The 25173-nt window shown below is 46.0% G+C and overlaps 4 protein-coding genes across 4 annotated transcripts in view; 2 read left to right on the forward strand and 2 right to left on the reverse strand.

Moving 5' to 3' along the window:
- LOC128721020 (uncharacterized) overlaps positions 1 to 12006 on the forward strand; it is an 85437-nt gene extending 73431 nt beyond the window's left edge. Inside the window, exon 12 of the mRNA XM_053814723.1 lies at positions 9251 to 12006. Within this exon, the coding sequence (XP_053670698.1) occupies positions 9251 to 11014 (1764 nt within the window). The 3' untranslated portion in view covers positions 11015 to 12006. The remainder of the gene's footprint in view (positions 1 to 9250) is intronic.
- A 1051-nt stretch (positions 12007 to 13057) lies between these two features.
- On the reverse strand, positions 13058 to 15277 carry LOC128721909 (acyl-coenzyme A thioesterase 9, mitochondrial-like). The gene is given in 5 exon segments (XM_053815712.1): positions 13058 to 13969; positions 14046 to 14453; positions 14456 to 14704; positions 14956 to 15020; positions 15096 to 15277. Coding segments are annotated over 5 exon segments (1548 nt in total). The 3' UTR covers positions 13058 to 13325.
- A 636-nt stretch (positions 15278 to 15913) lies between these two features.
- On the forward strand, positions 15914 to 19444 carry LOC128721908 (RNA exonuclease 1 homolog). Its single transcript, XM_053815710.1, has 8 exons — positions 15914 to 16013; positions 16079 to 17316; positions 17379 to 17601; positions 17671 to 18100; positions 18181 to 18258; positions 18335 to 18928; positions 19028 to 19287; positions 19365 to 19444. The coding sequence occupies exons 1-8, from the start codon at positions 15914 to 15916 to the stop codon at positions 19442 to 19444; spliced, it is 3003 nt and encodes a 1000-aa protein (XP_053671685.1).
- Positions 19445 to 20020: 576 nt separating this feature from the next.
- Positions 20021 to 23585, reverse strand: LOC128720630 (uncharacterized). The gene is made up of 5 exons (XM_053814309.1): positions 23468 to 23585; positions 22551 to 23220; positions 22154 to 22486; positions 20264 to 20562; positions 20021 to 20187 (listed from the first exon to the last, which is right to left on the reverse strand). Exons 1-5 carry the CDS (start codon positions 23583 to 23585, stop codon positions 20021 to 20023), a joined length of 1587 nt encoding a protein of 528 aa, XP_053670284.1.
- Between the last annotated feature and the right edge of the window lie 1588 nt (positions 23586 to 25173).

Here is a 25173-nt window from a genome sequence, read left to right on the forward strand (position 1 = left end):
TCCATTTTGAGCCGTTATTATGAAGAAGGTGAAAGAATTACTATCATCCCTTTAAGATATTTAAATTTAATAGAGGGTATTGAATCAAAATTTTTGTTTCATGAAACACCAGGCGCCTCCATTAAACCGTTTATTTAAAATTACAACTATCATTCTCAATTTGAAGCTGATAATCTTTCTTCTTTAATACGTATGAGTTTAACAATTTAAAATAATTACTTTTTTCGATTGTACAATCGATGAGTAAAGTACTAGGCGTCTCCATCAAATGTCTAAAAATATGCATACACCATTGAACCAAAACAAAAGAACACACTTTCGCTATTGGAAGCCATTTTGTGTGAAGAAAGAGATGAATTATTATCATCTCTTCAGAAGAATTAAATTTAACGGACTAAATTTAATCACATTTGTTTATTCATGAAACACCAGGCGCCTCCATCAAGACTTTTTACCAAATTATAGCAATCAAGGCATATGCAATTTGAAGTAATTTGTCTTTTGAAAATGTTCTGTAAATTGTTTGTATATATTTTCTTCTTTAATACATATGAGTTTGGCCATTTAAATCTATTTATTTGGACAGTTGTACAAACAGTGCGTTAAACACCAGGCGTCTCCATCAAGTGGCTAAAACAATTGTACAATTTGTTTGAATGAGTAAATTGTTCGAATGAGCTAATATTTCGAAACAGGAATTGTTTCGTTTGTGTCGAACAAACATAATTTTCTTGTTTCTTCATTAAATACACTATGTTACCAAACATGTTTAGCCGGTCAGTTAAAACAATAAACTATAACTTGGGCTAAATATGAACCAAGGCATTGGATACCAGCTTCAAAACAGGTTCTAGTGTACAATGACCACCAACTTCCAATTAAAAATCTCCCCCACAACATCAACGCGCGTCCAGTATCGCTGTGCGCTTTCTTACAAATCCAATTAATTTACTCCATAAACGATGGCAAACGGGGGTCGCAGAATAAGCCAACCATACCAGGGGTCCAATCGCACCCTTTCTGATGCCACAGAAAAGCTTAGCCGCCGGTGTACAGTCACAGTGGCCACTCGAACTGTAATTGAAATCGAATTAGTCGAACGAGCCAAACACCAACCGGGCGCTGCGCGGGGTTTTGGGAAGATAAATTTTAGATGAATCTAATTAAAAGATAAAATCTGTTCAAAGTCCCGACCCGTCTGCACCCTAATAATCCCTGGTGTGGTTGAATCGACTGTGTTTAGACGTTGGTTCGTATCCCAGCACATACCCACGCAGACACAAACGGCCGTACCCGGAACTCATCGCTACGAACTATACAAGCAATGTTTTCATTCGCCAAACTTTACTTTTGTATCCACTACTCGATGCAGGAAAAACGATGTCGTCAAATCACTCCAGAGCTTAAGTATCTTGGAACAAACCAATAGGTACAATGAAACATGTACTCGTAGAAAAGAAAAACGAATAGTAAAAAAAAAACACCTTTTTCTAAGCTACTACTTTTCACCGAAACTTACTCGTCGTCAACTGTCAACGATCGGTTTATTTCTGCCATTGAAGCCAACTGGCTTTGAAAGCATTGCGATAAAAAAAGCCCAAACACAGCTGGTACAATTTTCAACAGAGCTTTTTTCCTCTTCTTTTTTGCGGCCACACCAGCCGTGCCCAGGAAACCCGATAACGAGTTGGCACGTTGAAGTTGGAGGATAATTTTCAATTATTTACTCTGACGGCGATGAAGTAATTAGGAAGAAATTAGTAGAAAATGACGATAAAACATTGCGGCACTGTGGAATGGAAAACTACACCGAGACAACTCAAGTCGACTCAACCTTCACCATCTCTTGACGAGGCGTTGGAAGGCGACGAAGGAACCGAGAATCATTCCTCGAATACGTCAGCCACCCCGTCGTCGTTCAAGAATGATGCCCGAGTGGTAGAAGGCAGGTGAGAGGGAAAAACACAGCCGCAGAAGCACTGCTTCAATTATTTCGCAACCACAGTCTGTCATCAATTCCAAAACGTAAAGTCAAACCCCGAACGACTGCCGGACTGCTCATGAAAGTGCTTTGAAATGCGATGCATTTTCCGTCAGCGGTCGGAAAAGCGCTCAAAAAATTGTTTGCCGGTCCACCGTCGAAGCTGTTTGTGGAGTTTTGAGCTTGCCTCGGCAAAATCGAGTCGTACTTTTGTTGATTTAATGCTATGGCATTGCCGCGGAATGGGCCGGGCCGAAGAAAACCCCATCATCAAGGGCCTGTTCCTAATGAGAGGGGAATTTTCTGCGCCAGCAGTTTCCATTTCTTAGCGCGGCAAAATTTTCATCATGATGAATCGTTTCACCACTCTCGTTCCGACAGCTCAACAAAAAAAAAAGAGAAACAACGGAGCGTATTCCTTTTGCCCAATCTATTCTCTATTATTTCTTACATCCATGCCGCATCGAAGGAATGGAACGGGCCGGCAGCGAACGCTGGTAGAGTGTCTTTGTGTGCTTTCTGCGCTTTGCTTCACTGTAACGTTTCGTTCGCTAATTCGTTGACTTTGTAGCGTTTGTGCTCTGGTTGAGTCCTTCATTCCGACCCATCGGCCGGCTATCGGCACCATCGGACGCCAATCAATCTCTCGATTGTATTGGGTAACAAAAATTCATTTAATTGGAGATGGAGCTCAAACGAGCCAGTGGAAAGTTACGAGCGTTGCTGAGGGAATAAGTTTTTGCACGAGCAAAGTCGAGACAATAGAACTGTAGGTGCCCGTGCAGCCCGTGGGGCAGGAAATAAATTTCATCTTAATTAACGATACAACAAATAGCGCAAACAAAATCGAAAACAAAAGAAGTCGTCGACATATTGATTCTTTTCTGTGAAAAGAATTGCGATGTGACATAGTTGAAGCCAATTGTCGACAACTCAAGCCACGAAGAAGTGCTAATTCAATCGCAGGTTTTCAATTAAAACCGACAACTAAACTAGCAGTAGAAAATGGCCGAAAGCTCAACTTCCCAGCAAAGCCGTGTGTTAATTTGCGATTTTCGACATCCTACTGCAAGGGGATTGTGCACAACGAACCGGCGTAATTTACGCTATTCGATCCATTCTCACTGCTTGCCCGAAGACGTGTTAAATCAGGCAAACAGCACAAACCTGGTCAATCAAGGATGCGGGTATCGCAGCTAGTGTCCCGAGCTAAGAAGTGATTTCCTTTTCACTCCTTTCTACGGTGTCGAAGTCCAAACAGATGCTACCGATACATCATAGCGCACTGGCGCTTCATGAAGTACCGTACATTCACCATTTTGTTTTGTTTCATTTCACTCATTCGCCACGGTGAACGGAACAGAACACTGCCGGCGCAGGTAGAATGCCAGAGATTCCACCCGATAGCACAAAATGACACCCGCATCGAGAGAGAAAACCAGAAAAGAAGAAGAAAAACTCCCTGCACCAGTAGACCGATTGTTGCCGCTTTTCCTGCACCGTCGTTCGGTAGACGGAAATTGATTTCGATATTATAGATAGACTAGACAATTCAATTTCATCGAAACACCCACAGGACGCACACACGGATGCGAGCGTGCTGGGAGGATGCGAGCGTGTACTAAGCCGCCCCCCCCCCGGAACCCGAATGGGGAGTTTCATGAGGCTTGAAGATGAAACCGGCCTAGGTAAGACTGCCCAACCACGCAAGGATCGCTGCACTTTACCTACGGAACCGATCCGGCCACGTCGTCTGGGGGGACGACAAAATACCGTTTAATGGTATCATTCCTACAACACGGTTGATATACCACCTGGCCAAAGCACCGGTCTGGTGGTGAGGGTTCGGATCGCCTGGTTCGGGACGGAGGTCTTCCTTTTTGCGCCGTATCCAATGCAGGTATCGCCGGATGCTCCGGATTGGATGCTTGCCACAGGCCTGAGGCCACCCGGGCAGATGCCACCGCTCGTTGAACGCCATGTTCGACGCTCTAACGAACGGAATCCGGCTCATCCGGTCCCAGCACAACCGAGGGACTTGTGGGACCAAGCATACACGCTTTGCACCTTGGTCATTACTCGAACCCGCTGTGCTTGGAATGGCTGCGACAAGAAACCTAAGCTCCCCAGCCTCTCGAGGGAAACGGGACACTCCTGTCGGTCCCACGAGAGGACATCAGTCGTCCCAGCTCCGTCTAGTGCACGTTCCGAACGACACTATTTGCTGAGACACTCCCTCGAGGGACGATGGTCCAAATTCATGATCGATTTCGTTCGAGCATTTGCCACCGTTCCGAGGACTGAATAGAGGGCATTCCGAGCACAACGGCACAGGTTACCTAAGAACGTTGCGTTCGGTCGGTGAGACAAAGCGAAACCGATGCCCTGCTTTGATGGGCTACGGTTCGAGTGAGGTGATCCGAGATGCTTGAAGTAAAGAACGTCGTACCTCAGCAAATTTTGGAGCTAAAGCACTTTTTGTGTTGCTTCCCAACAGCGTGAACCTGCGTTCGGTAAATAGATCTACCAGAGCATTACCGAAGAAAGACACAGCACCCTACGCCCTTCGGCACGATGCAGCGATGAGGCAATTGCGCTGTGCAATCGAGCTTATCTCATTTGTGCATGAACGCAACACCTTCAACGCTCTTGATGGGGAACATAATTTGCTAGCAACGATTTTTCCTAACGAATCCAACATCAGTCATTTGGAAACGGAAAAAAAAACACCCCTCTCAAATCACATCGAATCTTCCAAATCCAATTACCGATGCTGCATTGCACACACCCGAAGAAGAAAAAAAAAACCGGCACTTTAACATATCCATTACCGATCGATTCCACCAATGGACTTATGTGTTCGGTACCTTTTTTTTTTTTGTTTGTTTGACCACTTGCTCTTCCCCAGCTCCATGCGATAATAATGCCCCATTGACATGTAAATCGAACGCATTAGTAATTCAAATGAGCTTTAATGAGTACATTTATGTGCGATCAATCTTGTCCGCATATGCAAATGATTTTTTGCTCTCCTCGTCGGACCGTGATTTCTCCCGGTGGACACTCGGGCCACGCTTCGGAGAATTTACCGCAAATCATAATGAGCCCAGATGCGCCCCAGATTCACTCGTAACACACCGGTAACACAACGGGAATGTGTGTCGGTGGAATCGATCGAGAACGAAAAAAAAAAAAGGACACCGTTTACGAAATGTTTCAATCAAACGGTCAACTTCTTGACAGCGGGCAAACGGCATTAAGGGCGCTGCAGGACTATGCCGTCTTTTTCTTCAACCATTGGAAGCATTTGAAGCAAATCAGCATGAATGGATGAAGATTTCTTTTTTTTTTTTGGTTTGGGGTGTGTGTTCGACCCAGCTCACCCTCACCATCGGTAGGAAATGTATAACCTTTCTCTTCGCACTTGACTTATGCCTTCCGGTCGGTTGTATTGTGTGCGATTTTTCTCTTACCCATCGAACCGAAAGCCGCTCGTTTCGACACGACCGTGCGGAAAAGTTCGTTCGCATGCGGGTGAATGGCGGGAAGCGTCACTTTTTAGGATCGGTACGTGTCACGATGATTTGCAAAGTTAATGAACCCATTTCAACACCAATAATCTCACCCTCAGGCCGGGTTCCAACACTCCGGCCACCCCCCAGGAGATGGAAACTTTTCCCGAGCCTTAACCGAATCGATAAATTTCAACGCCAACTTTTGCATTTTGCAAACTCACACCAAACGCACACCGGATCGGATCGGTCACAGCCGGTAGTAGGGAAAACCGGGCGCCAAATCGCACCCACAAACCCTGAGTCGTGAGTGTGTGTATGTGTGTCTGTGTGTGTGTAAGGCGCTCAACCGAAGACATCGGTTAAAAGTGGCCGCGTGTTAAGTTCGAGCAGCTGGGTGCGATGATGAAACCGACAAAACGCGCAACCGGAAACGGATTGAAAAGCGCTCTGCCGGTGCGTGATCAAACACACACACACACGCATACGCGTTCATTTACGCGCTCCCTCGAGTTTGCCAATTTGGGCGGTTGAAAGCCAGCTGATATCCCCGAAATCGCACATTTTCACGGTTGTACACATTTTTTTTTGTACCGGCAGCATCATTTTACCTCGAGGAGCGAAAAGGCGCGCTTCACACTTCACGAGTAAGAAGGATAAAAATGCCTTCCTTCTGGAGAGGCTTCCCGTGGCGTTTGCCGGGAAGGCCCGCAGGTCGCTACATCCTTCGCCATTTGCGGCACAAATAAGGACTTTAAGGGTGCTGTCTCATTTCGATCCGCGTTCCGTAGGCGGCTGCCGGCTTCCCGTGGGCGTGGGCCGGAACGTAAAACAAACAAACCAAGGTAAATTGAGAATTTTTCAGTCCTCGTTCGGCTCTGCTTGCTTTCGGGTGGCAAAAAATTCCACCCACTGGAAAAGCAGGGGGTGGAGAGAAAAAACACAGCACGCCACTAGCACGAATGAGCCGGAAAGGATGGGCTTTTCGGGAGTCCTGGGTTATAGGCACGATATTGAACGCCACCCACGACACGAAGCCCGACAAGGTGCCGCAACTCAAACTTCAACCCCGGGGCTGTAGCTGTGGCCTGCCAGGACACCCTCACCTGGGTGCGGGAAAATGCAATAAGCCGTGGGGACATTTCTGCAACACGTGAGGCGGCACCGAGCGGATAGAAAGTTACCGAACGGTGCTCGTAAAACTTTTGATTTTATTTACGTAGAAGCTCCTCGAGAAGCCGTAAAATATGGGCGCCGCTCTTGAACGAAACAGGCTCGCCGAAGGACATACTCACACACCCACACGTACCGTCTCAGTCTCAGCCGTTGCGAAAGGGATCCGCTAAAGCCGATAATCATGCAAGCCCGGGAACGACGCGCCATATTGCCGTTACCGGAAGGTATGGAAGAATTTTCCACCCACCCAGCGCAGGTGTAAATTGCAACGGGATGTTTACTGCCCAGCGATCGGAATCGATCGGCCACTGGGACGGGACGTTCGCAATAAAGCGTCTTCCGCTATCGCGTCGTCAAATAAGATGGCGAAACTTTATTGTACTGGTGGTTTTGAATCATGTTTATGTCCTTTGCCAAAAACCCTCGAAGGAAGGCAGATTGTAGAACCGTTTGAGGGGGGTGTTCAATATTGCAACCACCGCTTGGAGCAAGCATAAATTTCTCACATCCTTTAATCCTTCCGACTCATCGTGAGCCTCATCGACAAGGACGAGTGTGTCACAATTTGCGACGAACGCGTAGACGCCCGTAAGCGATCTGAAGCAAATGCAATCGCTTTGTGCTCATTACTGAGAACTGGAGTTGAAACGGGCTTAACAAAGAACACAAAGAAAATGAATCAATTGTATTTTATTGTTTTGTCGTTGAATTACTATCGCACATGCTCATACATTCCCACTAGTTCAGTCGAATCCAGAACATCAGTGAGCTCGTGCTGGCTTAAATTCCCCGGAAAGCCTTATCAATCACAAACCTGTGCACACACTGCGCTGATCAAAGAGCATACGGGGCGCAATTTCCACGAACCGGTATCGAACAATGTGTAAAACATGAAGGCTACATTGTTGGCTTCGATACTCGGCTATAATTCGCAATTAAATGACATGATTTGAAGGCTCTATTTTATTTCCGGAAATTGGTGAACTACAATCAAACGCACTAACCATTGACTGGCGTTCGACAGGACACACACCACATCAAAAGTATTCCCTCCCGATAGAGGTTTCGTGAGAACGTTTCTGGCATGGTTTGAGCTAAAAAAAGAGACTCACAAACGCACAATGTTCCGGTCTACAACCATCGCAAATGGGCAATCTCGATCGAACCGGAATCCTTGCGTCAAATCGAGTCAAATAATAGTTTCCACGATCGGCTGCCAGTGGAAGCCAATTTCGTGCGATCTCGCCAGGCCCGCAAGGTAGAGGCAATGATTCGCAAAATCAGACAGGATGTGTGTATCGTTTTCTATTTTATTTTTTTTTCTTTTTTTGGCTTTCATTTTTCGACCCACCTTCCGCCGGAATGATATCGAATGCAAACGAAGCACTTTATGGAATTTGATGGAATGTTTGCATTTTTTTTTCTCCGCCGCTGCTTCTTTCGCAAACTGAAATTGCCTCAAAGGTACACCGGAGCTCGGGTTTCCAATCATATCCCAACCATATGCGCAGGTTCTTCCGGCTGTACCGGTTATTGGATTGGGTACATATTTTTATAGTACCCTTGCCCTCGTGACGTGCCGCCATGAGTAAGTGAGTCGGGGCGTGCACGAGCTGAGGATATGTTTAGATTTGCTGTAAGCGATTCGTACGACGAACGGTACGCTTACGATCAGTTTACAATAGCGAACCACCCCTTTCGATTGTAATGAAGAGAAGAAAAAAAATATGAAGATTATTTAAGGCAGCATGATAAATGCTCTCAAGGGACAGCTTAAAGCTTTGTCCAACAAGCACCCAAATGCGAACAACTCTCGAATGCTAAATCCGTATTATCGGATTTACAAAATACAACACCCCTCAGGCTAATGCTTATACGCGCTCCAGACGAGCCACTGGGGGTGCAGGAAAAATATCAGCTGCAACAACCACGTGGGACGAGGGAAAATCAAATAAAAAAGCGCCAGCAAAATACGCAAGACGAGGCGAGAGAGTTCGCTATAAAATATCCGCAAGGATAGCCTGTACGATGCTCGACAGGACACCAACACATGCACTAAGCCGGTACGTGCAAAGAAAACATCCCCTTTCCGACCAGCTGCCATTCGAAAGGACCTTTGCATTTGCATAACTGGATACAATCAATTGCATTTTTCATACATGCAAATAAATACACGACTTAGCGGGAGAGTATTTGTGATCGAAAAGAAACATGGTAAAATACTATGTGAAATATTTTTAAAACGTTATGCCATTAAGTGTGATTTTCAATACGTCTATCTACGATATGCTCTTGGACCATGGAGTTTATTGGGGATTTTTATAAGAAAAATTACTCTTTAAATCGATTCCATAACACTTCACATTCTTTGCTCATACACGTAAAAATAGAGACGCTCTAGTTCTTCACATTTTTGTCTATTGCTCGGTTTCATCATTCCATCACACATTTTATGTGTTTATTTCTTTGTTGTTTTATATTTGCTTTCGTTTTTCTTCTTTCTTCCGTTGTTTTTTTCTTTCTTTCATGTTTTCTGTATGTTCTGTTCTGGTGAAACGAATTCCGTGCAAAATACGTGCAGTCGACAAACCTTGCGGACGCGCCACAAAACACCCAGCTGGGCCAAATCGACCCACAGGATGCTGACCTGGTGTTAAGCACGTTACGCCACCAGCGGGACCTTTTCAGCGGTCCACTCGGCATACCGGACGTAACAACCCGGGTCGGTAGCGTGATACACGCGTTCGAAACCATGGCACGCCAGCGTCAATCGCTCGCTGGCCGCGAATCACATCGAGCGGAAAAACCCTACGATACGATGGCCAGCACAATTGGACCAGCGGCCAAATATCGTAGCCACCGTTCGAACGTTAAGCGTGTCGGTGATGCGAACCGGCACAAGATCATTCTACCATCTCCTAAAGTTTCCCCGTCATCCTCGACGGAGATGGGGCAGTTTTACCACACGCAGCATTTTCCGCACCATTTTCCGGACGGTGCGAATCCTTCCCACAGCCTTCCAGTGCGACCGCAGCACCATTTTCATCTTCCACCGGCTTCCTTTTCCTATACTGATCCCCACGGTGTGGCCGCAGCTCGCAGACACACGCACGGCGCTGCCGTTCTTGGTGGTAGTGGTGGTACTGGTGTCCTTGCTGAGGGAAATATTCACATTAATAGCAGTAACTTTGAGTCTCACGTTCCGGGCGATGAATGTGGCCATCACAACCAAACCTTACCGAGGGCAACGTTTCCGGTGTCGTTGACCATACCCGCCACCAATACCATTGCGGCTGAATCGGCCACTTCCGGCGACACCACCGGTGGGCCGACACCACAATACCCGCAAAATAACGAGCATGAATCGAGCAATTTCGATTCACTCAACCTAGACGATGATTACCGTAAAAGCTCTTTTGGCAAACAGTCAAAATTACTCCAACAGCAGCAGCAACAGCAGCAGCAACATCAGCAACATCTTATCCACCGACGAAGTGCGCCATCAAACATCAATACGCTGCTGTTGGCTCGTACTCAACAATCCGCCAGCACGCCAGCCAACCGCGGATTGTGGAGTTTATTCGCCAGCACCAACCATCCGGTGGATTCACCGAACCAACAACATCCCAACTACAGCCGGAACAATCCGAACGTGTTTTTTAACGCCTCAACAACGCCACCATCAACGGGCACCACAGTTGCACCGGTGCAAATGTCAACAACGACAGCGACGATGCGCTATTACAACCCCGATAGCAACACTAACAACGCCAATCGGCCACACGACGGACAAGCATCCTTGGGCAAGGATACCAACCCACCAGTAACCGGTAACGAGCCCGCTGATGCCGGTATCGCAAACGAAGGCGATAACGAACCGACCGATAATCACGTTAGTGGTGATAAATTCCTACGCGGCAGCACCGTCAGCCAGTCCTTCATCAAGAACGTGCGGATTATTGGGAAGAAATCGTCCTCGTACGATGTGAGCAGTGCCGCCGGTAGTGGTGCCCTTCGAAAGGACACCAATCGTGGCCGGATCACTGTTGATGGTGGTACGTCGAGTTCTTCCAACGGTTTCCGGCAGCGTGGTTCGCTAATGGTTGCTGCCGCAGCTAAACACTTCACTAAACGCAACCGAGCACCCCAACCGATGGACAGAGCTGCCAGGGATGCTGACGAATTGACGCAACCTAAGCAAACGTCATCTGAAGCCGGCTTGAAGCAGGATCCTGCCGAAGGTGCATCACCACCAACAGGACCACCGGTGAAAACTCGCACTTCCGGTGGCGCCAGTGGACGGTTATTATTTCAACCGCGCACAATTGATCGGGCTGAAATCTGATGTCACCGTTTAAGGACGACTAGATCGACGAGAGAGAGAGAGAGATTTCGGCTCGCCAATTGTGCCAGCTCAGTGTCATACAGGTGCGCGCGCCTACTGCGTTGATGCGAACCTAGAGTATTCAATATTTAAATCTTAACGGTTTTTTGTTTTGGGTTTGCGATGCGGCGCGTCGATAGAGGAATAATTTTGTAACATAAGACAAATCGTTCGCTCAAAACCGATCCCGTTTTGGGCGGGCGGGACAGAGCATCTAGTATAGACTAATGAAAACTTATTGAAGCATATACATCACTTGATAGTTTATAGTCACGATCGTTTAGGATAGCTTGGCAGGGTTTTGGTCGATCGTTCGCGCGAGCCCGCTATAATCAAAAGCGTTTGTTGCGGGTGAGATTGATTCTAGTACATGGTAGAGCGTAAGGGTGCAAGCAAAGAACTGACAAGAAGAGAGGTTCAAAGGATTGTTTCACATTAGTTAAGTCGAAATTGAAATGAAAAAAAAAACCGGAACGTTGCATTGTAATCCGAGGGAGCGATCGCGGCTGTTGTAGAATACCTATATTTATATTGCAGATCGAATCCGATTAAGCTCGATCGAGAAAGGATCCATGCGCGGTTGGAGGAGTTGTAGAAAAAAAAACGAAGAGAGGAACCATTTTACATGAATCGTTGAAACATGTGCTATATATCTTAGTATAGAAGCGGTCAGCTTCTCACACTCTGAGCTCCACATCTGAAGAGAAGTCGGACTAACAAAACTAATTATAAAGCGTACATTAATCATTAATAAACCATGCATGCTGAATACATTGTACACATACACCGCGTATCAATCGTCTAAATGGTACATAAAGTAATAGAAAATCAAAAACATACACACACACACCGACACAAAAAGATATTAAACAAATCATGCTACGCGATACTGAGAACGTGTAATCAATTCGTTTACGAATATTGCGATTTTTACTAACAAATCCCTAATAAATGTGAAGCCGAAAATCAAAACGAACGCCTTCATTGTGTTCAGTACAGTTTGCTGTATGGTACAGCAAATCTATTGCGTTATATTTAAATTGCGTGCATGATTGTTATAATTGATTGTTGGTGCATGATTGTTACCGAATCAAAAATTCCATTATTTGACTTAAATCTATTTGGATAAACCTTAGCTGAACTTTATCTACAACCCGTACTTTTCTTAACTGAGCTTCGGCTACATTTCAGTACGCGTCCAAATAATAAGCGAATGAACAAGCCGTTTGAGTCAAAAAGTTATCATCAAACTGACAGAATTAATGCAAATTATTCAAACAATTGATGTACAAATGAATTTTCAAACATACGCGAAGAGCATGCTCATTACGAGCCAGTACTTGTAATAATATCGCGCTAAGCGAAAAAGAAAATATAATGAGGAACGGGAACTTTGCTCCAAATCGGGTTTCAAAACGGTGAAAATTTTGTGCAAAAGTAACAGGAGCGCATACCAGCTAGGAGGTATCAGGTTTTTAAAAAATAAATTTTATTTTTCAATTTTTTTAAAAATTCAAAATTTAAATTTAAAAACATTTGAGTTCAAAAACTGACTAACAAATGGTGCTAATTACGCTATGAAGAAAATTTGGTTTATCTATTCGCTCATAGATGGCGCTGTTATAAACATGCTTGAAATTTTTCAGCACTAAATTTCGCCAGTTGAAACATTTCAGACATTTGAACAGCGCCATTTATAAGTCAGTTTTGAAAACTTTTTTAAATTTTATTTTATACTAATTTTATTTTTGTAGCACAGTTTGCGTCCGACGTCCTGTTACTTTTGTGGAAATTTACTCGATCTTCCCCGTGATCATGGCAATTGTTTTTTTCGTTGCACCTTTTTCGCCCACTTTTAATTAACGTGTTCTTTACGAACATACTTGTTTCGGTATTAAAGGAAGGGTATGTTTTCTTGCAACGATTTTCTTTCTGAATGTTTTGTTTCGGATCGGGGTTTTAAGAAACACATGTGATGTATTTTTAAATTCTCATTTTATTCAATGTAAAATTATATCAACATTTTTCCTGTATCATTTGCTGGTCATTAATAATAATATCTTAGACTCAGTTGCACTGGGATTAGTTTTACACTGAAAGCTGCGCGTTAATTTGTGCTTTATAAGCAAAAATATGTCAAAAATTCCAATGTTACTGAATAAATAATATTGAACGGAAAGTATCGTTTTGTAAACTCAATATCGAATTGCGAATGTTTCTATACTTTAGCAACAATGTTTGTCGCGTTATTGTAAGCGCGTAAGCGGACCTATTACAGTTTACTTTCCGTAACTTCGGGAGCGGGTTCAGGTGAAGGCACACTTTTGGGAGTATCGATGCCCATTGCATAACGGAATTTGCGCCGTCCATCCAAATAATACATTGCTTCGTGGTACGTCTTGGGCATTATCTTCGGCAGCCGTTCGGCGACTGAGTACGTGTAATAGAAGCTGTTTGTCGTAGTTTGCTGCCCGGTCACGGCGTCATACACGTCCGCAAGAACCACGATCTCCATGTAGTGCAGATCGGTAAAGATCACATGCGCCTGCATGTTCAACATCGACGAAACGTCCACGGGATGATGAAAGCTAATGTCCGAAATACGCTCCAGCTTGGGACGACGTTTGGCAAAATTGTACGCCAAAGCCCAGCTCAACTCCAGCGCGTTTCGCATCAGAAACCCTCCGAACACCTTGTTATGCGCGTTGCGATCCTCCGGATGGGAAAACACTATGTTCGCCATTGTTGCATCCTCCATCCACACGTATCCCGGTGGAAGGATGCGTTTGTTGAACGCTTTACTCTTCGTGTCGATCGATTTCACGAACAACTCGTGCACCATTCGCTGTTCGAAGTCGTTGGGTTCGGTTTTCAACAGATCTTCTTTCTGCAGCTGGATGCGCCGCTTCTTTCGTGCTGAAAAATAGAAACCCAGCGAAAGGGTGAAATAATTGGCATACGTTCAATACGAAAATATTTCTCGCTCGCTTACATTCTCCTCCGTCGAAAATAGCTTTCTCTTCTTCGTTCGCCGGCACTAAGGGATTAATAAAGGCTGCCTTCGTGTTTGTGGCGTCCCTAGCTGCCATCAGGAACAGGGCGCGGGTTAATTTACGCCATTTGCCGTGAAGCCTTTGCTCCATCCAGACAACCACCTCCACGGAAGTACGTCCAACCCAACTCACGTGACCGGACAGACGAATGTCGGCATCATGCGTTGGCATCAGATCGGTAAAGTCAATTTTGTCCACCAGAACCGTTACGAACGTGTATGGTAGCGAAACGCCTTCGGGAAGATCCGGCAGCAGCACGTGTTTATGTACTACCCAGACTACGGAGAGGAGATAAACCAACATACCATCCATTAAATTCAAAACCAACCCGCACAATAGATAGTCTACATACCAGCAAACATGTCCATATCTTCCATCAACCGACCAACGCGCACGTTTCCCATGAACCCGACATACTTGTCCTTGAGAATCTTATCCGTCGTGAGCGGAATTATCGCCGACGTAAAGGAATCTTGCATGCTTCGAGGCGGAAGGGCGCTCACAGATTGGGGAACATACTTCACCAGGTGCTCTCGCGTGCTCACGAACGGTGTGTAACCGACTTCTATTCCAAGCTTTTGGATTATCGTCTGTTTCACTGCAAAGAAAAACAAAGCATAGAGTTGGATGTTTTACAGCACTCACTCGTTTGGATATGCTCTCCAAGGTATGAACAGTAAACAGCCTAAACGGTCAAGTCATGCACGATCTGGATCACAGGGTCAAAGTTCCAAAGTTCGAAGTCAGCTTCAATAATAGCTCTGCGGTATCGTTCGTCGTTTCGAAGGTAACTTTCGTAAGCGTACGTAAACAAATCCCATGACATCACCCCCACTGTGCGAAACATACCATCGTTCATCGTCCCAGCTGTACATTCCAGATCTCCTCGCAGGTAATTAATGCTGGAAAACATTCTGTACGCAGAGAAAATACAAGCTTAATGCACCAGCCGGGACACGCACTTTTACACAGGAGCACGCTTCGATTACCTTTGACCGTGTGACAGTGCTGGGAGGGTTGCTTTGATTTCACTTATCAGTGGGCTAGCCGAGGCGACATTTCTGATACGTCCCGCGTGTTCCGGCTCATATCGTTTCGCGTATGAGACGCTGGAAAATTGTCGTTGGACCATGTTTTGCAAACCACACAGACGTAATCGTGTTGTGATCATTATGTCAAGCTGGAGCTTTCTTAACAGATTCACGAGGCGCACTAGTTCAAGCTTCAAGGTGTAGATGAGTAAGCAGCTAGAGATTTTCTTTAAGACTGGCGTTTTCTTCCACTATTCCGATTTGTTTACAGCGTTCTTCTTGCACATCTTCTTCGTTGACTTCGTGACGCTGTCAGGTGTATCCTCCTAGCTCCGACAACAGGTTTGTGTTTGAAATATTCACATAATATTTACAATTCATTACATCTAAAATAAGACATTTTTTTTTGAAGGAATTGAACGATTGAAACATTCAATATTTGTCACTATTTTGCAAGTTCTCTCTTCAGATTGAATCTTTGGCTTGATGCGGTCATTATAGAAACCGAAGGGTTTTGTGTGTAATGTGCCAATAAGAGCGGTAGCTCACTGTCAAACAAACAAATGTCATAACTCCTTGAAATCATGAAACATTTTTTCGTGGGAATACACACGAAAGTACGAGAAGTTAGATTATTGAGCTTATATTTATGTGTGTTGTTCGGCTTATTTATCAACAGATTTTTTTTAATTTAATGTGTTATATCGTTGTTTTGACGTGCCCGTTGTGGTTGCATTTCCCAACGAGCTAAATCTCGCAAGAAAAGCAACAGGAGGATGCTACCAGCCACGGGTCTATTCCGAACCACTGTTTGTCCTTTTTATGAGAAAGATCTCTGTGTCAGGCCTTACTGCCACTTCAAACATGTAAAGACAGGTGAGAGTTATAACCGGCGCGCGGACCTACATGATGTTTACTAAAAGCCGAATGATATTGTAAAGTTCCACCAGCTCCCGTGAAGTACAGTGCTACACCGAAAAGTCTCTTAAATCAGACGGGAACTACAGATCAATCAGATGGCGGTGAGGAAGTTTTGCGAAAAAAGCCTAAACTCGAGTACATACCCGTATCCACGGTGGCGCCTAAGTATGTACCTTCTAGCTCGACAAAACTACAAGCTTCAAGAAGCAATGGCGAGAAAACTTCAGAAAAAGATGATTCCACCAAAACCAACCATCAATCATCCACTAGCAAGCCACCTGCCAAAGACTCATTACGGGAAAATAATGCTACTATCAAGACATCAGCTCAGAACGAAACGCATCAGTCGATCAAAACTTCGTCACCCAAAGAATGTACGCTTGATGCCAAAAATGAGAAAGAATCTAATTTATCAATCATCGATAAAAAATCTGCCCAGGAAACGAAGCATCGTAGCTCGGAAAAATCCGACAAGTCTACGACCGAATCGGAACGAAAGAAAGACTCCAGCCACCATCATAGCTCTAGATCGCGAAAATCATCATCCACATCTTCGTCACACGATAAGAAACATTCTTCGTCTGAGTCATCCAGCAGAGACAAGTCTTCTAAATCCAGTAGTAGTAGTAGAAGTTCCAGCAAAAGCAGCAGCAGCAAAAGTAAGCACAGAGAAAAGGAAAAGGAGACCTCCGGAAGTAAGTCTTCTAAGCACTCGTTGGATCGACCCCATCACCACAGCTCTTCGGATAAAACTCGGTCTAGTAGTAAAAGTACTTCATCTAAGAGCAATAGTGACAGCAGCAAAAGCAAGAATAAAAGTTCTTCGAATAGTAGCACCAGTAACGGAAGCAGAGAAAAAGAACATAGATCGTCCTCTTCATCAACCAAGAAGTCGTCGAAATCCTCAAGCGTTGCAGAAATGTCTGAAAAAGTAGAACCACCGGAAACGAAACCACTAGCGGAGGAAATCTACCAAGAACTGATCAATAATCCTCCAAGTGATATCGATATAGATAGCGACGAGGACGATGTTATGCAGCAGTGTAAAATGATCTTCGAAGAATATGAACCAACTGTAACGAAGACGGAAGATAACGAGGATAAATCAAACGTACATGTTGAGCTGATCGATATGTTCGCCGACAAGTACTACGACGATAATCGAAGAAAACGTGTTGCATATGAAAATGCTTGTACCACCTCAAAGCTAACACCGACGGTAGAGAAGAAAACAAATTACATTCAGAACGCGATCAAAGTAGGTATTCAGAAAACACATATCTAGAGTGTTAATCCCAGATTTTACCTTATGTTTTGTAGTCGGTGTACCTAAGGCAAGAGATTGTTCGAAAACAACAGGCAGAACTGGAGGCACGTAAACGAGCTGAAGAAGAAGCAAAGCGTGACATTGAGAATGAAACACGTAAAATAATGAACAAACCAGTTACACCTTCTGCTCCTGTGAACGGTTCAACAGCCACTCCAATTACTTCAATTAATTTTAGCAACAAATCACCTGAACCAAGTTTTAGTACCCCTAGAGGTATGTCCTCCTTTGAAAGAGGTAATGATTGCTCACTAAACTGGATTGCATTTTCTGTAGCTATTGCAGGCCGCTTTACCCCCGCTGTGAACGTGCTAGCTTTCCAGAAAGCAAAGGAGAAGATCGATCAATTGAAAAGGAATCAGGTCGCATTCACACCAGCTCAGACGGCTTCAAAAACGGGATCCCGTGTGGCCCATACCGTGTCAGCGCTTACAACAAAAGCAGCCTCTACTCCTGCAGCCCAGGCTCCACCGATTCTGGAACCATCATCGAGCAAAATATCGTACAATATTCGCATGCAGTATTACGGGATGATGGTGAAGAATTGTTTAAGTATTTATCCCACCTGTGAAGACGCCTGGGAGCGGGCACAAACTGAGGAATTGGCAGTGATGAAGAAGTGCAGCACAGCCAATATCTACAAGAGCAGCGCGCTGTTGACAATCAACAAGCTTCGGAAGGAAGCGTTGGAAACGGGAAACCAAGCTGTTGAAAAGTGTGTATCCGTTGATTGCGTTTTCAATTTAAAGATTGAGTGGATGCTATGTACCTCTTCTATTTTTCTTCTTTTTGTAGAAACAAAACCATATCGCATGATGTAATTCTGGCCGGAAAAATGGTCCACAACATATCGTGGAGTGTTAATAAAAAAATGTACCGTCGATATTTCGCGATAGAAAAAACATTCCTCATTAAACAAACTGTACGATTTTTGTTCTTTTTTTTTCAGAAAAACGGAAGTGAAAACATCTGCCTACACGATAGACAATGCTGCTGGAACGGTGGCCTACAAAATGATACACGAATGCGTGTTAACCGAGGAGCAACTCCGTTCTAATGGCTTTCCTCGTGCGACTGACGTTCCTGGGAAGGCCAAAATTCACACCACGAAACAGCCTCGGCCTCCAAATGAAAACGAGCGGTACTGCTCGCGCTGTTCGAAGGTGTATAACTTGGCACTTTACGATGAGCCCCAGGTGGACACGTGTAATTACCACCCGAAGAGTACCTGTTATAGGCGCGGTTTTACGGACAATGTACACAACTGCTGCCAACAACCATCCGGCTCTCTCGGTTGCATGTATGCCAACTACCATGTATCCAGCTATCTGGATTACAATGATCTTACGGGATTTGTGAAAACTATCGCTCCTTCCGAAGATTATCAACCTTCGAAAAAGGACGTGTTTGCGCTCGATTGCGAAATGTGTTACACAACAGGTGGGCTGGAGTTAACTCGGATTACTGTAGTCGATATTAACGAGAAGACTGTTTACGATACGCTCGTTAAGCCGCTGAACAAAGTCGTTGACTATAATACAAGGTATGGCGAGGGCACGCACGAAGGCGTTGTGCTCCATTGCACATCCTCGTTGGTCCTGTGTTCATATTTGATAAAATTGTCTTACGCTGTACATTTTAGGTTTTCGGGTATAACGGAAGAAATGCTTGAAAAAACTAACACAACGCTGCACAACGTTCAAGCCGTGCTGTTGTCAATGTTCAACTCGGAAACCATCCTCATTGGTCATAGCCTGGAAAGCGATTTCAAAGCGCTTAAACTGATCCACGACGTCGTAGTCGACACATCCGTGCTATACCCGCACAAGATGGGACCACCGAAAAAGCGAGCCCTCAAAACGCTGTGTATAGAGAATTTAAAGAAAATTATTCAAGAAAATGGTATGTTAATGTGAAGACGTACGCTGGTTAGTCATATCTCTAAATACTGACGGATCGCTCATTTCTCTTACAACCAGATGCCGGTCATGACAGTGCTGAGGACTCAGTTGTGTGTATTCAATTGATCAAACACTACCTACGGAATCGTATACTGTGAAGTATGCGAACCAAATCTCAGTCGCCTTCATCACAAAAACAGCCAATTGCATGCACTTTTCTTCATCGAATTTCACCATCATTTCCTGTTGTCTCGCTGGGAAGTTACTCGCCTGTGTCCACAGGTATTTATTTATGAGTTCGTTGTCACTGATAACGTGTAATTTTTGGTTCATGAATGCAATTGAACCGTCAATAAATTATTGTTATTTGTACTGCCTTATTCAAGTATATTTAATAAATAAAAAGCATCGCTTGCGACTTTACGCTCGAGACGCGCAACACTTGAGACCGACCAAATGACCCGAATATAGAGCAATGATCTGTTGAGCACAGTGTTTGAAAAGTAATCTATTGCAATAAAGTTTACGCATTGTTCAACTGTAATCATCGGCTTGTACATATCCGATAGGCGTATTTTGGCAGTTTTATTTTATCTACAATGCTTTCAAGCTATGTCTACCTTGCTGCTACCTAGTCTTATTTGTACTTTGGAAATGCTAGCACTCATACTGAAAACGGACTTATAAGAAATCGCTCTGCACGTAAAAAAGGCGCGGAATGCAAGACATAATCTCTAGAATACCATCACAAGGTTCTGCAGCAGTCGCAACGGAGAGCTAGTGCATACGTTTCGCTTTCTGGGACAATAGTACCTCCGAAGACATTTCGACAACGATAGATCGCAATGGCACAGGCGGGAAGCACATGAACCAGGACCACCCCACTCACCGTGATCAATTGCTAAAAGAATGATATTATACACATATGAGAAATGGTTGATTCGTAAATGTGTTGCTGCCAACGACACAAGTCTTACCGCACAACGGACGTCCACGGTAGCACTTCCAGAGATAAGGCACAAAGTATTCCAAAAACATCGGACAGTTAGCTGTACTGTAGCAGTAATCGTGCATCTTGCAACATCGATCAATACCGTCCAGTGCTTGACCGGATCCTAAAAATCCACAGTAACATCCGTAGCCTTTGTAAATGATGGGATCACAACCGGTGGCACACTTGATCATGGAGTAGAGATTGTACACGCCTCGTTTCGTACGTCCATCTCGTGATGATTGCATCTCCACTCGCAAGGGATCCTCTTGTTCTGTTTCGTTACTGGAATAAAACGTAGAAAGATGTGAAGAATCTATTATATGCACGTCTTAAGTAGTTCAAAGCATCTTATTCGCTCCCAAAACCTTTGGCCTTCGGTTGAAGAAAAATAAATAATCGGCAGTGGTGTGCTAACTATCTAAAATTCGATTTTATATAGGCTGCCAAGCGTAACAAATCTAACCACCTTGAATTCAACGGCAAATGGACGACATTTGGCTATATCAAGGTTACCGTGGTTCGTTACGGATGAGTTCGCTGGTAGCTGCAACAGCCTGATGTCTCTTATTAATTAATGACATACGTGATGCTATCGAGTAATCTATCTACTATAATGCAACCTTCCACCTTTATTTTTTTTTCGGGGACCCATTTATATCCATAATCAACGCTGTTTAAATTAGAGAGGTATTGCACGAAGCCGCGAAACTGTGCCAGGTGTGTAAAGAACTAACAATTGACCAATACTGTTAGATAAAACAACGTAAGAAAAATAGTCCTTCCGTTGTGCCAACTCCAATCGAGCCTGTACACATTCCTTGCCCAAAACTACATTGGCGGATATCCGAGCGACCGGTCCGGCATTTTCGCGCGGGTCACTATTATGTTACCTTCCTTCCAGCCTGCCGTATTGCGTAAGGAGCATGATGATGATGATGCCATATAGAATGCGTATGGCGCTACAAAACGGCTACAAACTTCGAGTGGGTACTCTCCACTATCGTTACGCATCTGTGGCAACATCACACACAATGCTCCAAGTACCAAGCTGAGAAGTAATGGTAATGCGTGAAAACAAAATGCGAGGAAGGAAGAAGCAAACATTCCAACAGTACGCGCGCGCGCACACATGTGCCCGAACATGCGTGAAGCAAAAGAGTTGGATGAAAAGCGCGGCAGGAAAATCGCGACCAGCCGTAGCCAGCCGTACGCGTAAATGAAAGTGAAAGAAACAGTGAGAACTGAACCCGGCCGAAACCCACCGGTGCGATTAAATCATAAAAACAAGTACAAAACGCACAAGTGAACCATCGGCGGTATGTCCATGTGGCTCTCTATCTTTGGGGCTTGTTTCTCGCACCAGGCACCGACACATCTCAATCGTCGCCGGCTACACGACAAGCCCTTTCGTTCACGGCTTTACACCTGCTTCCTCGTACGCTAGTCCGAGCGCCGGGAAAAACAAGTTCGCGACGAGGAAATGGTCTCACGATGCGCACGGCGCGTATTCCGCCTGAGACACGCGATGGCACACGCGGCTGGCCGGACTTACCTTCTGCCCTACATTAGCTGCAGATAACTATCAGACCGCACCGACTGACCGACCAACCAACTGGCCGAACCGAGTTACTGCATCTGCAACCGTCCATCCTCGCACCCGTGACTCACTTATGACGCGCCTTATCTGCAGGCCCAGTTTTTCACTCTTTTCCACGTGTTTGCTTGCGCAGCGAAGCGCACCTTACGCAACGCAACACTCCACGCCAGACCCATCGCATCTCCGCAATGGAGAGGTTAATTGTCCGACAAAGAGCCCTGGTAGCTGGCGGTACCAAACAATGACCGTAAGCCATGTCGGAACTTCCCCACTCACCTCCAGCGCCACTTGGTCGAATGGCCGAAAGGATTGTTAGCCCGTGCGATAAACACATCCTCGTCCCGATGCGCATCGCGGCTGTTGGTGATGGGCCACTTGACTCGTGCGTTACTACCGTTGGTGCGTTTGTAGATCTCCTGCAGCTTAACGCCGACATCCTCGCTCAGCAGGACACCGGTCTGTTTGTAGCGAGCTGCCGCACTCGCTATGGAATGGTTGGTCATCGTCTGTCCGGGTGTTCCGAGTGTGGAGGTTGGTCGAATCGGTGCCTGCGGAACTGCGTTGAAGCTCGCCTGCAGCATGGTTGGAGCTTGCGTGGTCGTTTTCGGTCTGAAAGGAACAATTTTGGAGTTAAGCATCTTATACGCCCGCAAACATCGCGATGGAGGTTTACTTCTCGAGCACCGGATGATCGAACCTGTGGCCGTGGATCTCGCGCAATCCACCGGCCCATCCCGCAAGCCCGAGATCATCCCAACCGACGGTTTGCGTGTTCCGGTACGTGTACGGCGTGAACAGCGTGGTGGTCGTTCTCGTTGCGGATTTACGCATGCTTTCCTTCAACATCCGGCGGTTTTGTTCCTCCTCCAGATCACGGTTCAGTTCGTCCATAAACTTGATAAAGTTCCGCTCAGTCCGCACGTTTTCCTCGATCACCTTTCGCGTGCCATCGTCCATGGTGTCCTTTTCGATGTGCTCGAATATCTTCTTCTCCAGCAGCATGTCAACGCCCGGTTTGCTCACGGCGGTGGTCCTATTTGACTTGCCCGTGAACTTATTCACGGTGGTGATGTTCGGGAACTCGGCCTCCTCAAAGTCGCTGCGCTGGTAGATCAGCTTGCGCACGTGGTTCTTTCCTTCCATCGGCAGCAGAAAGACGTACGTTGGGTTGAGGTTTTCCGTGTTGAACAGCGACAACAGGTAGCTGTCCAGTGTGCTGTTTTCGTCGTTGATGTTCAGGATGCGCTTGATGTGGTTTTTCATCGTCGCTGCTCCCAACGACCCCTGGAGGTACTGATGGCGCGCTATCAGCGACTCCGTCGAGGGTGGCAGAGGGAATATGTCTGCAGAAGGGAAAATGGTGTTCAAAAGACACTCCAAATAACTTGGAAATCGTTTCGGCGGGAAGGATTCTGAACCACACACCGCCATAAAACGGTTCGCCTTATTCGCTTGGAGTTTGTTGGCTTACTTTAAGATGGATAGGATACGAAAATTTCATACTTTTGCCAAGTGGAACTAATCCACCTTTCACCAGCGATGGCGGAAGGGCCAAGCTACTTCCCCCTTTAATTCCGTCCACACACTTACCCACGGTAACGGCGCAGACGGTGTAATGGCCACCGGCAAGCAAACATCCCAGCACCAGATTCACGATCCACGCCCGTAATGAGCCGTGGCGCGTTATTAAATTCACACAATTCGTCATAATGTTGCCGCTCGACAATTACCGCACGAATTACCGGCACCGGATCGGGCGTGTTGCATAAAGATCGTGGTGAGCACTATGCTGCGCACTATCGAGCACCCACAGTAACGCACTGGTTATCACTCTCGTAAACGATTCTGCCCTCTACACGGTTACGATCATCTTCTCGATGGTCTCGGTACCTGTACGCGATCCGATCAGTTCGATCAGTTTGAAGTAGCGAACCGTTGCCGCTAAGCGACCAGACGTAACTGCCAGGGCGTTGGTAACGCCACCGCAGACCAAGACCCCAGACGCGTGTGTGCTCTTGAACATGGGCACATGGGTGATTCCCACTACTCGTAAACCACAATTCCACCGGCACGAAAGCACACTCCCCACCCAAACGCTCAAACTCCCCACATAAACGAGCCCAATCCGTGGCCTACCGCGAAGGCAACCGACCACGTGCGTTCCACCACTATGCGCGCCAAACAGTGGTCAATTTTCCGGCTCTCCTGCGAAGGCTCCACCGTGAATACTGATGCTCATGGTTGGACCTTGCGATCGTATTCTTGCCGTACTTCCGGAACCCATCGTCACGGATCTGGGGACAGTTTAATTGTGATTGACCTTCGCTAACGGAGACGCGCTGGTAGTGACAAATTTAATCCCAATCGAGGAAACGCCGATTTCGTCGCTTACTTAGATCAACCGAGAGTGCAAGTGTTGGATCTGGTTTCCTGCTTTCCGATTCTAATGCGACACAGGCTTGCGGGCTTCATAAACTGGCCGTCCTAAGACAAAGCTACACAAGCTGCCGGGAAGTTCCGGAGCACGTACAGCGGTAGTAGAGGTGCTCTCGTTACAAAATAATAATCATCGCCGGTCGCCGGTCGCTGGGAGGAAACTCGACAACAAAACATTGAAATCGTAAGTTATCCAATTACGTGTCGACTTCGTCTCCAAATCAAACATTGCCTGAATGCTCATAATGGCGCGGTTCCAAGCGCTAGTTCCGCTTCGACTGGGACGCGACACGAGCGTGCAGGTTCGTGGCCAATTTCGCTACCCCGAAGGTACCCAACCCAGCGCACCGGCTGCGATGCGGAAAAACTAGCTGTACCAGCTGTGCCACCGACCCTGTTCCCCCGTTCGGCATTTTCTCGGTTCACAAGTGCCCCAACCCAACGTTAGCTGGAAAACTCGTTCATCTTCGGTGTACGCGCGACACCCCGCGTACCGGACCGTTTGGCGCTCTCCATCATTCCGTTGTGGCGGTCTCCTCTGCGTAGAGGAGGCGAGCCCTAGAGCTCCTCCCCCCAGTGTTTCCTCGCCACCTGCACACCGGGTGGTTCCGGCAGCATCTCTCCCGCGATCACATCGGCTTTGTTTGTCTTGATTTGGCCCACTCCTGGGCGCACCGGTTGCGTAATCGTCTTAATTCGTATTAACCGGCGGTCGCGCGCGCACGCGGCGTTGTTCCTTTTGCACTCACGTGCGCGTGCACCGTTTGCTGCGTTTGGCTTTTGCATTCGCGGTCTATCGCGGTAAGTGCGCCGTTGGTTTGGGAGAAGGAAAGTTGCCCCACTGAATGTTGCCGGCAAGC

Source organism: Anopheles nili, chromosome 2 (genome assembly GCF_943737925.1).
Source record: "Anopheles nili chromosome 2, idAnoNiliSN_F5_01, whole genome shotgun sequence".
Classification (NCBI taxonomy): domain Eukaryota; kingdom Metazoa; phylum Arthropoda; class Insecta; order Diptera; family Culicidae; genus Anopheles; species Anopheles nili.